This window comes from Cricetulus griseus, chromosome 6, assembly GCF_003668045.3.
Source record: "Cricetulus griseus strain 17A/GY chromosome 6, alternate assembly CriGri-PICRH-1.0, whole genome shotgun sequence".
Lineage (NCBI taxonomy): Eukaryota > Metazoa > Chordata > Mammalia > Rodentia > Cricetidae > Cricetulus > Cricetulus griseus.
This window is the reverse complement of record NC_048599.1, coordinates 66,922,164-66,935,130: the sequence shown is the minus strand read 5'-3', so window position 1 is coordinate 66,935,130 and position 12,967 is coordinate 66,922,164. Positions and strand designations below refer to the sequence as shown.

Below are 12,967 nucleotides of genomic sequence, written 5' to 3'. Positions count from 1 at the left end.
ATCTGATAGAGTTCCTACAGTAGAAAGACTACTGCAATCTTACACGCTTACCAGTCCTGCGCTGTGTTAAATAAAGGGACATTTAAGCTTAAAAGAACACAGAGGTAGCAGGAAGTTTCTCGGGAAATCTTCTGACACATGTGCTTTATTTTATTTTTACAAAAGATGTTTATTGACTCTCCTATGTTAGGTAGCAACAAAGTATTCTTTTCTGTTTATTAAAGTTTTCATTTATTTTATCTCCTTCCTCTCCTCCCATTTCCTGCCCCCACCTTCCATTTATGCCCTCCTCCATCCATTACTCCACATTTCCATTCAGAAAGGGTCAGGCCTAGCATGGCAATTAGCAAACCATCATGGCACATCAAGTTGAAGCAGGACCAAGCCCCTCCCCATGAATCAAGGTTGGGCCAGGCAATCCAACATGGGGAATAGCTCCCAAAACAAGCTCAAGAGAGGATCAAGTACCTGATCCTACTGAAAGGAGTCCCACAAATAGACCAAGCTACACAACTGTCACACACATGCAGAGGGCCTAGGTCAGTCCCATGTAAGGTCCCTAGCTGTTGGTCCAGAATCCCTGAGCTTCCAAGAGCACAGGTCAGTTGCCTCTGTGGGTTCCCCCTCAGGATTTTGACACCCCTGGATTGTACAATCCTTCTTCCCTTTCTTCAAGAGAACTCCTGGAGCTGGGACCAGTGCTTGGCTATGGAACTCTGCATCTGCTTCCATCAGCTACTGAATGAATACTCTCTGATGACAATTAGAGTAGTCACCAATCTGTTTACAGGCAAAGACCAGGTCAGGCACCCTCTCTACTATTGCTGGGAGTCTCAGCTTGGGTAATCTCTATAGATTCCCAGGAGGTTCCATGGTACCAGGTTTCCCCTACCCCAAAATGTCTGCCCCATCAAGATATATCTTTCATTATTTTCCCCCTCCATTCTGCCCCTCAACCCACTCAACAACATCCCTCCTGTTCCCATCCTCCCACCATCCCCTCACCCCAACATCCTCCCAAACCCCACCTCCATTTTTCCCTTCCCAGGGAAATCCATGCATCCCTGTGTGGGCCTCCCTTAGCTGTAAAGTAAAGGATAACCAGTCTATAATCCACAGACTCAGAGAAGCTAGGAGAATATGTACTATTTTATATTTTTTTGTTTTTTGTTTTTAATTTTATAGGCATTCAAATTTACAGACATGTACTTCTAAAATAAGCAACCTCCTGAGATTATTAGACATGATACCAGAACTGAAGAAAATAGACTAAACAGTAATGATTAGTACAGAGTGCAATTTCTTTCAACTTTTTTCATTAAGTGGAGAATTGCTCTAAAATAAAGCTTTTTCCAATGAATTTATCATCTTATCCTATACTTATAATCAAAAACAACAGGTGAAAAGGAATTTAGGGAGTAGATAATGGCTACAGAACTTGCTTTAAAAGTACAAGGTTTTGGGTTCAATCCCTAGTTCCACACACACACGAAAAAAGATTTTAATGAAGAAAGCTGCTGAGTGTACAATGCACGCCTCTAATCTCAATAACTGGGAAATTAAGGCAGCTTAGATCAGGAGTTTAAAGCCAACCTCACATATACATTAAGATAGAAACCACTACAGGATGACTGAAATAATGTCTTGAAATGGAAAAAAAATGTATTCAGTGAGGTTACTATAACTGTACATCATAACAAGAGACAACCACAACCTTTAGTGACAGGTAACTAAAATCAACAGATGTGAGGACTATTGCCTAAATTGAAAATATGGGAAGCAGTTTCAATTGTATATGCTTAAAAAACATAATAAAAATGTTGATTTGTATTGGGTGTATGCTAATCATGATTTTAATATTGCCTTACCATTATCATAGACCTTACCTGAACTGCCTTTTTTATGTTTAATACGTAACTTTTCATCATAGTCCATTAGAATCTCTCGACTACTACCATGTGGAAAGAAAAAGAACATAAAATTACTATTATAAAATTGATATGTAAAATATCTTTATACTATGTTGAATTTTCCAGAATGTTGCAGACAATATCAAAGGTATTATCATAATCTAGTAACACCTAATTATTCGGCTGGAAACTCCACCTTGAAACTCTGTCTCAGCCCCAAGGTCTCCTCTCCAAACCTCGCCTCCTCAGAAAGACCCACCAAAAAAAAAAGTCAGGCTCCTTCCCTGAACCTCAAGGTCACACCTACCATGTGCCGTTTTTCTCCAGCTCCCTTTCCTGCGAATTACCCTGGAGTGCTTTGCCCAGATTAAACCCTGTCCTTTACTTTTAAATTTGGCTCAGTTTGACTTACTGTGTCAGCTGAGAGACCTAGTATCAGGGTATGGATGCCTTTCACCAATGTATTAATTTCCTTTCCCAGTCTTATATTCAGCTATTATAGCTATCCAAAAAACATGAAACTCTTTTCTAATTTCAGTTCTGTTGCTGTGGTAAAATAGCCTGGCAAAAGAGAATTAGAGGAAGGAGGACTTATTTTCACTCACAATGGTATGTTATTACAGCACGAACTTGAAGTAGGTAGTTGCATCATATCCACAATCAAGACCACAAAGAAGTGAATGCAACACCTTTCCCTCACATACTCTTTTCTTACATAAATCAGTACTCCTGCCTAAGGAATGGTGCTACTCACACTAGGCTAGGTGTTTCCACATCTGTCAGCAATACAGACAATTCCCTCCTGACAATTTTACAGGTGATTCTGATTTAAAGGAAGACTCTAAAAGAATTTTGTGTTTTCTGCAAAGCTCTGATAGCTGACACCCCTCTTTAGGTGACTCTAAGTTGTATCACTTGATAATTAGAATTAACCATCACAATCCCTAAATTTCATTATTGGGTGTCCTAATTTTATGGCTTATAGTTTAGAAAAATGAGCTATTTAAAAACTTGAAAATTATAAAAGCTTTTTAACATGTGATTTACTTCCATTAAATAAAATGACTGCTCACTATTATCAAACTCTCAATGACCTAAGACTAAAAACTAAAACTTTCTAAAACCTCATTTAGTTACTTGTAGTCTATGGTGACATATTATGTATGATTTATTAAAGTTTGCTTGAGGATACAGAAAACAAAGCTAGACACAAGCCATAGAGGCAATGGTGATACACAGATTTAATACCAGCAGCCATACTAGCAAGCCATAAATCCAGGCAGTAGTAGCACATACTCTTAATCCCAGGACTCAGGAGACAGGCAGATGAATCTCTCTGAGTTCATTACCACCCTCGCCTACACAAGAGTGAAGAGTAACAGAGATCATGTTTTTGATGCCAGTACTTGGGATCACAAGCCTTTAATCTCAGCACTAGGGAGGTGAATACAAGAGTGATATACCTGGGCAGAGAAAGGAATATAAGGCAGGTGGACACAGGAACTCAGAGCTTTTGCCTCTGAAGATTCATAGAGACAGGACAGTCTTTTCACCCTGAGTAGAGGTAAGAGCTAGTGGCTGGCTACTTTGCTTCTCTGATCATCAGCTTAAAGTTTGAGCCCCAATATCAATCTCTATGTTTTTATTATTCATACTATATAATCCACCTTTACGTAATCAAGCTCTGAACCTGCAGATCCTTGGTAAAATGATTGATTGTCATATTTGTCTCCAAATACCTTCAAAGACAAAATCCTATTTTATACATGGATTACAATGGGACACAATGTGAATGACTTCTCTTAAATACAGACTAAGGCTGACATCTACTCTGAAAAGGATGACATTGGTTCTCAGCGCTCCTAGAAAAGGATGCTGGCAGAGTTCTAGCGGAAATAATAAAGACTTGGGAATGTTCTCTGCAACATAATTTGAACATTCATGACAGCTTACAATGATGCCAAGTCATATTTTCTACCAGAAGAGATGAACAAATTCTTCAGTTAATAAACCATGATTGTCTAGGTTTAAAAAAATTGTGGGCTCCAAGTAAGGTTCTCAATAAATAAGAATGGTAAAATGACTAGCAATGAGTGTGGCACAAGCTAAAAACCCAGAATCCAAGGGAAAGTACTGTCACTTTAAGATTATTAGCTCAATTAAAATACTGTAACTTTTCAATGGAAGTGTAAATTACCACAAATCATTAGAGAACTGAGTCAACAAAGGCAACCTGGTTACCAAGGTCAAGCCCTTCCGTTCTCCAGGACAAGTGTGAATAGCAACACTGCAGTAACAGACTCAGAAAAAAAAAGAGAGACTAGAATGCCCTCTTTGTGTTTCACATGTGTTTTAAAAGGGAGCACTCCTCCTGGGACTTAGGGAACCCACAAACCTTTATCCCCTTCAAGATTCAAAGAGTAATATATAAAAGAAAGTAGACCGGAGAAAGAATGACTATTTTCTGCAACACAGTACCTGAAGACTAAAACAACTAATTAGATTATAAAACATCTACACCATATATATATATATATATATATATATATATATATATATATATTAGTTATAGTTGGATGAAATGGATAATGTTAAGATTCATAATTTTTGGGTCCAAAAGTTCCACACAGAAATGTAGCTCAATGGCAGAATTACCCAGCACAAATGAGGTAATTGCTTCAAACTTCAGTATTACTAAACCAAGTCATGAGATAAAGAAAACCTTCTTCATTTCTACTTCTAATGATTTTTGAATATTGGATAGTCAATGCTATTCCAAAACAACCTAGAGTCAACAATGATATATTATGGGAGGAAGATGAAGACTTTGTGATTAATGTGAACTACAAGTTAGTGTTTATTAGCATTCTAATGCAAACACCTACCCTTTACTTGTGCCTTCAATAGCATAACGTAATGCAGTCCATCCAAATACATCTTTGAAGAAAAAGTCAATGCCTTCATTGAGAAGTAGACTCACCATATCTTTTGAATCCCATCTTATGGCATATAAGAGTGTGTTTCTGAAATAACACAGAAATAGCTTCATTATAAGGTACTTTAATTAAAACTGTTAATAATTTGGTATATTTTACAATTTTAATAACTTGTTTGTCTGTTTGCAATTCTGCCTTATATACATATAACTATTTCTAGTTACAAGGATTCAGCTTTTATACACTGTGTCCAATAATAAAAGAAGAAAATGGGTGGGAAGTCTGTATTGGTATTTCATATATCCTTAGTAGAATTCTTAGACATATCACCTTTGATATAATCTAAGTATATAAAAGTTATTTTTCTTAAGTAGATAAGGACTTAAATGAAGATGTTTCCATTTTCTCTAGTTTAGTGTAACATATTATAAGTACTGAATGAATAACTATCAGATAATTGGAAGCTCTTTTCATTATTTAAACAATAAAAACATTATGAAATATTCTGTTAATAATAAAATTCATTGTAGCTACAATTAGTAATGATGATAATGTGCTATGCACTGCCCTAAATGTTTCATAAGTGGCCTCTTGGAAACCTTTCCAGGGTATTATTTTCCTTTTCATATTTGATGATATCCAACACTAGCAGATCACACAGCAACTACTAGGTATCTGTCATTTTAACTAAGTTATCTATAGACCTGTACCTACTCACCTATGACTTAGCTTCATTAATGTGTCTCCTAATGAAGTGAATTTGTTTACCATTCCCAATTCTATGTAAATATAAACACATCAATACCAATTGTATAGAACAAAAGGTATGGGGCTAAGCAGCATCCTGCAATAACAATTCTTTGTCATCAAAGGATAATCTGACTTCATTTTTCTTCAAAGGGAATTGAAAAATAGGAGCCATAGAATATTATGTGATTGTCAACTCCTTTTAAGATTAATATGAAATTTTATAGGACAACCATATGAGAACAGGGGAAAAGATTAAAAATGATTAAATTTTGTTATAAAGCAAAGTTAATTGAAAAGTCCAAAAGTTCTTAAAAATTAGTAGAACCAAACTGAAAATCCAAAGATCAGCTGTCCAAACAAACAAAAGAGCAAATAAGAAGCATTCATCAATATGATACAGGGATATGAAACTTATTATTTGTATTGCTCACTTCAACTTATTGCTTGCTTACCTAATTAATTAGACTAATAACAAGTTGATAACTGCCCACTGAATCCCTATAAGTTAGTCTTCTTTCCCATCAATTTGATATTTTTTGGTTGTGTGATTGTTATTTCTGTATGCCACTCATATTTTTTAAAATTTAAACAACAATACCTTTTCATCTCATCAAATACATGTATATTTGCCCCATTCTTTACTAAAAATTTTGCCATCTCTATTTTGTTTTCCTTGAGAGCCTGTAAAAGTGGTGTAAAGCCATCCTGCAAAACAAAACAAACAAAACAATCTACAATCCCAAATCATTGCAATGTTTAACTGAATTGGGTCTTAAATGCTTACTAGGGAGAATAAGCACCTTCTTCCCTTACTGTTCACTACACATTCCTTCTCACATGTAATATATGAAATCCACATACTCCCTTCCAAAGATGGTTTTCAAACTGTGATTGTTCTACAAATATTTCCCTCTACCATAGCATTTAATATATGGCATTTAATATATGGCGTCATGTAATTGTTCTGAGTTCCTGCAAAACGTTCTTGAGGGTAGATGCTGTATCTGTGCATCAATATCTACATCCTCAAACACATAGTAGCAAAAGGTTTGGGTGTGAATTATCTGTATTTTTATATCCACATCAATATTTTGAAATGAGGTACACTTGTATCACACATGGCCACCTGTATAGACACTGAACAGCAAAATATGTTTAAGGCCAACTGGGTTTGAATCTTTTTTTTACATTACTTTTATTAACTTATTGTATGTATTGTTTAAGTACAAAGGTGAACACACATTCATAGGGAAACTAAACTCACTATTGGAAATGAGAGGAAAATTTACAGGGGTGAGTCCTGGAGGTTAAACTCAGGTTATTAAGCTCAGTAATAAACCCATTTGCTAGCACAGCTATCTTGTAGGTCTGGGATTCGATTCTTTAAGAGCAACTTGATAAGCAGGTTTCTGAATGGGTATCTTGAGGCTTAGCAGTACACTCAGTTCCTGGAGGAAACTACTGATATCCAAGGAACATACTGAGTTTTTATCTTTCCAGTGTGTGTTTTCTCCAACTGGTTTGTATAAACCAATATTTACATGTGAAATCATCTCTATAAGGTTCATGTTTTTATGTTTTTTAAAACGATATTTACCCCAAAGGAAATATAAACTCTTACATTGACCCAGCAATTTTCAAACTTTTGTTAATTTACACCTCATTTGCATTCTGTTTTCCCTTAATATTATTGAAATGTGTCATTAGTACTTTAAGAAAATTAAAGCAAAATAATTCAGTTGGTTTACAACACTGTCCTTAATTCACTGTTGTCCATGACTAATTAAAGATTCAAACTCTGTATAGAAACCTCTACTTGTAATACAAATATCCAAACTTCTCTTGAGTTCATTAGACACACAATTCTAGAACTAGGGAGCTGCCTCATTTCTAACCCACATGACTAGTTACCTCACCATTTACTCATATCACTAAAAAGAGGAAGAACTCAGTCACTGAAAACATAATTTCCCTTGATGGGAGCAGACAGGGAACAAGCAGCTAGGATCACATTTCACTTTAATATGCAAAAATGCAAATTCTGTCTCCCTCTCCTCCCAATCCAGGCATCCTAGATTTGGGAATGGAAGTTATGTTTAGACCTAAGTGGCAGTCATTTTTCAAAAGAAAGGGAAATATGCCAATAAATTCTGTGATTTTTTTCCTCTGCTTTTCCATATAACTACCACATATTCACTACCTGTTTGATATCCTCAGAGTGCTCCTCAGATTAAACTACAGGCATATTTGTAACTCAGTAACTTCAGCAAACTAAGACTGACTCCTCTTCAAACAGAAGACACCGTAGCAATGCACACAGTCTCATAGTAAAATAATTACTTCGTTTTCATTTTTTGTTTTTGGTTTTTGTTGGTGGCTTTGTGTGTGTGTGTGTGTGTGTGTGTGTGTGTGTGTGTGTGTGTGTGTGTGTAGGACCCCAAGAAGTTGGGTAGGTAAGAAAGTGGATGGGTGGCAATCTGGGAGGAATTGGGGTATGGGAAAGATTGTGATCAAAATAAATGAAAAATATTCATTAAAATAATAAGTGGAAAATAATAATAATTTTCATGATTCCTTCAATTGCCTAATTTCTGATCAGGTTCTGGTTCCATATTATATTCATTGATTCACTCTTAACACAGAGAAACATATCATCTGATATTATTTGTCAACAGCACTAATATTTAAAATTTGTCACAAATTCTTTTGTTTCACTAGCGTTTTGAAACAGTTTCATTAGCAAGGGAAGTTTTGCTCTTGAATTGTGTTACCTCACAGTTAGACACAGATTTTAATGAAAAAATCATAAAAAAAGAAAGGCTTCACCTTGAATGAGTAAAGCAAACATGGTGTTTTCACAAACACTAGCCCTCATGTGATGTAGGAAAACTCTACACTCTAACACTTCTTTCAAATTATCCCTATTTGAAGTCATATTTTTTAAACAATTAAGCTATTTCAAAGTATTTTCATCAAGGAATGCTTGACTTTCTAACATGCAAAGTCAATCCTACATGCATTACCATTAACACACACACACGTATTTCAGATTACTAGGGAACTACGGTGCTGTGAATCACACCTTGTTCTTTTGTTCCATGTCTGCACTATATTTAATCAAGCATTTAGCCAGAGTCTGGTTGTCTTCAGACACCGCATAGTGAAGAGAAGTATTGCCATCTTTGTCCATACGGTTTGGATCAGCACCATGCTTCAACAATGTACGCACACATTCATATGTCCAATTTTGTACAGCCTAAGGATTATACCAAGAAACACATTGCTTGTTCAAAAAATTCAATAGAAACATCACATACAGTTCACCAAGTGGTGACATGTTCATGGACTAAGTTTATTTTATATTCATTTAAATTGAGTCTATATTATGCTAGATTTGGATAGCTGTATATACCTTCATCAGAGGTGTCACGGAGTTCATGTCAATGGCATCAATGTCACAATTATTTTTCAGTAGAACACTTACTACTTCTACATGGCCATAGGCGCAAGCAAAATGCAGAGCGGTCCTATGGAAATGAGGAATTTTAAATGAAATTCTAGAACACTATCCTAAAGTTAACAATACTCATGTAATAATAAAATATTAAATGGCATAATTCTTAAACATTGAATGATCTGTAATTCTTCCACCTTCTGAACAAATTAGTAAGTCCTTGTTAAAAAATGTTAATATTAGCTTGTATTACTATATTAGTAAATAGGCAACATTTTGATGGTGTCTTTTGTGTGGTGCTGTGAACTGAGCACATGACCTCTTTCCATGTTTAGAAATTAATCTGCCACTGAACAATATTCCCAACCAGAAGCAGAAAAAGCATGGTTTTAATTATAAACTATAGGCTTATATTAATTTATAATAAATAATCAAATAGAATTAATTAATTATTTTATAATTAGTAATAATTAAAATATAATTTAATTATAACAGACTTTGCTACAAACTACTTAAATTTTCTATGAATCAATTCTCACATCAGTAAAGCAAATATCAAAAATAGTAGTTAATAGTAGATTACTGTGGTGATGCATCAATAGGAATTATGCAAAATATCTAGAATAGCTGCCTGCACTTGACAACTCAGTTTAATACTACCACTATTCCTCCTACTCAGTAAACAAGGTTTCAAGTACACAAAATTATATGATAATATTTTTTCTCTTATATGTTTAACTATTAATAATTTTAAGGATTCTAAATTGGACTTAAAGTCTCTAAATTTGCTTAGAAGAGGGGCAAAAGCAGAAAGGTTTTAAGAATAGTACAATATGAATGCTACATAGTAGGTGTTCATGTTATTAGTGAATAAACAACTAGGTACATTCATGATTTATCAGGATAAATTTGTAGGCAGGGCTGGACGATCTGGGGTAACAACCTCCAGCTGGTGTCCAAGTCATGAGACAGTGCTCAGCAACCACAGGAGACAGAACACAGAAAAGCCCTCCCTTTTCCTGGTTCCCCTACCCTGTCTTTGGACATAAACGAAGCCATTTCACATCCTCCATGCAGGCCCCTTCCTCCAGCTCACAAGGCCCTGTTACCTTTGCTTATAGTCTCTGTCATGTACACTGTGTTTCCCAAGATTTATCATTCTCTGCAGTCTCTCGGCATCACCCTCGCTTGCAGCCAGGTGAATCTTTTTGAGAGGTTTGTATCTGGGTTCATTTGGGACAGAAATACTTTTCATATCACGTAAATAGTCCAGCAAGTTTTTTCGTGGGACGTCGCAAAAACCCATAGGTGTCTTTTCCTTAATTCCATGAACCAAGTTCTTCATGGTTGAAGCTGCCGGTTTCACCCGCCTGTTCCTGACCCTTCAGATTTTCCCAAGGACTTGTCCCTAGACCCACTACTAATTCCCAAACTCAGTATCAGCTTATGGAAAATCAAGATATGGCCACAACATCCCCCACCAGGTTTGTAGGGGAAACAGCTTCTGACACCCCGGGTACAGTTGATCGACTCCAGGTTGCCAAGCAACACTGGTAAACGTTAGTGTACGCATGTACAGGAGCGAGCCTCCTGAACTATAGCATCCCTGGAGTTTAAGGAAGTTCATTGTGCATATACAGACCACTTCTGGCCATCTCTCTGCAGGAAAACAAATCTGAGTTCTATTAAATATCCATGTCACCCTCACTATAGACAGAGCCCTTCTGAGCTTCCATTCTCTCACTCCCTTCTCCCACTCCTTACTCCCCTCTCCTGACTTCCCTCTTATTTCCCTCCTTTACTCATACAACCTTAAGACAAGCTTTGTCTGTCTTCTTCTTCTTCTTCTTCTTCTTCTTCTTCTTCTTCTTCTTCTTCTTCTTCTTCTTCTTCTTCTTCTTTTCTTCCTCTATTTTTCACTACACCCCTTTGAACATCATTCTTCTCCCCACTCCAGGAGCTGCTAGATTTTGAAGCAGCAGCATCGGCTACACCCTCCCCCAACTAGTAAATAAATTCATCTCTCCAAATGTGGCCCTGGAAAGTACATCCTTTCTACCTTACTTCCTTCACTCTGCACCCCTTTCACTCCATGTTTCCCACTAGTCATCTACTCTTCCTGCTGACCTTTATCCATACAATATAATCTCACAATTCACCACTCACAAAAAGTGAAAAGCAAGCAAGACTTAATAGTGCATATTTTAATCCTAGCGTTCAGGAGGCTAATCCAGGAGGATTTTGAGTTTGAGTCCAGCTTTGACTAAACTTATCCCTGAATAATAAGAAAAATAATTTGAGAAAAGTCAGGAAGGCAATGATGATTTTTTCATGTGTGAAAATAATGGATAATTTGTTACTTTCATTTACACTAGTGCATTTAAATATTCTAAAATATGTATTTCATAATAACCACAAAATATATAATCAATAAATAACAAAATGCAATATATAAGTAAAAACAACCAATAAATATGTAATATTATATAGCTAATAACCAATGAAGATGAGAGCATTTCATTATCTACTTGAAATAAATTATTCCAGTTTATCAAGCTGTTGGAATAGGAATGATAAATTATATCAAGACAGAGGAGATAATTTAACATTTGTGTTTATATTACAGTATTCAGGTTGCATATTCTTGTGAGGAACTTAGCAGACACTTTTGCTGCTCATGAGCTGTTTACTCAGTTTCTTCATTGCTACCTTCATGTCTTTGTTCCTCAGAGTGTAAATGGCAGGGTTCAGGATGGGTGTAATCATGAAGTCCAGAATGGCAAGAAACTTATCCACTGGTACAGTAGGAAATGGCCACAAGTACACAAAGATGCATGGTCCAAAGAACAAAACCACCACAGAGATGTGAGTAGAAAGAGTAGAGAGGGCCTTTGACAAACTGCCCAAGGACTGTTTCCATACACTGAACAGTATGAAGATGTAGGAGAAAATCAACAAGAAGAAGGTAGTGACAGAAATTAATCCACTGTCAGCAGTAACCAAGAACTCCATTTTGTAGGTATCTATGCAAGCCAGTTTGATGAACCTAGGAAGGTCACAATAAAAACTATCTATCTCATTAGAACCACAAAAAGGCAAATGGATAACAAAAGCTAATTGACCCACTGAGTGAATGAGACCAATAATCAAGGAACCAATCAGAAGCAAAAGGCATGTCCGTGGACTCATGATAGTCAGGTAGTGGAGGGGTTTACATATGGCCACATATCTGTCCCAGGCCATGGCTACCAGCAACACCATCTCACATCCCCCCATGACATGAAGGAAAAACATCTGGAAGATACAGCCCTGGAATGAGATGGTATTATGGCTGGAGTATAGATCAAAAATCAATTTAGGAACAGTTGAGGTAGAAAAACATAAGTCAACAAATGAAAGATTAGCTAGAAGGAAGTACATGGGTGAATGTAAATGAGAGTCAAAGATAACTGTAAGCGCAACTGAGAGATTTCCTAGAAAAATTGTAGCATATGATAGTGTAGAAAATACAAAGAGGAAATATTGTGTTGGTCTGTTGGTTGATAATCCCAGGAATATAAACTCGGATACTTCAGAGGAATTTGCTTCATTCATTGTATCTTTCTTGATTTATCTACAATAACCCAAAACAAAACAGGCAAAGCAGTTACCAGAAATAGTAAAATAATAAGCAATCAGCATAATGTTTTATTTGTGAACTCATTACAATAAAATGATTGGTTATTGAAAGTATAATTCAAAATAAACTATTGAAAAAACACACTTAAATACAAATTAGTAAAATAATTCTTCATGATTTTCCATATTTTGAGTAATTAATGTCTCCATTCTACTAATTTCCATTATGAGTATCTACTATACTCCAAAAACTATGTTATGTCCTTTGGTAAGACCTTAGTGCTTTTTCTGGCAGAATC

At 35.9% G+C, this 12,967-nt stretch overlaps 1 protein-coding gene across 1 annotated transcript; it reads right to left on the bottom strand.

Moving 5' to 3' along the window:
- Positions 1–11,705: 11,705 nt before the first annotated feature.
- Positions 11,706–12,644, bottom strand: LOC100761376 (olfactory receptor 4F15-like). Its single transcript, XM_027421031.1, has one exon. It carries the CDS (start codon positions 12,642–12,644, stop codon positions 11,706–11,708), a length of 939 nt encoding a protein of 312 aa, XP_027276832.1.
- Positions 12,645–12,967: the final 323 nt, after the last annotated feature.

What these genes read in the sequence shown, in the direction of transcription:
- LOC100761376 (XM_027421031.1), bottom strand. Translation starts at nt 12,644, where the DNA reads ATGAATGAAGCAAATTCCTCTGAAGTATCCGAGTTTATATTCCTGGGA.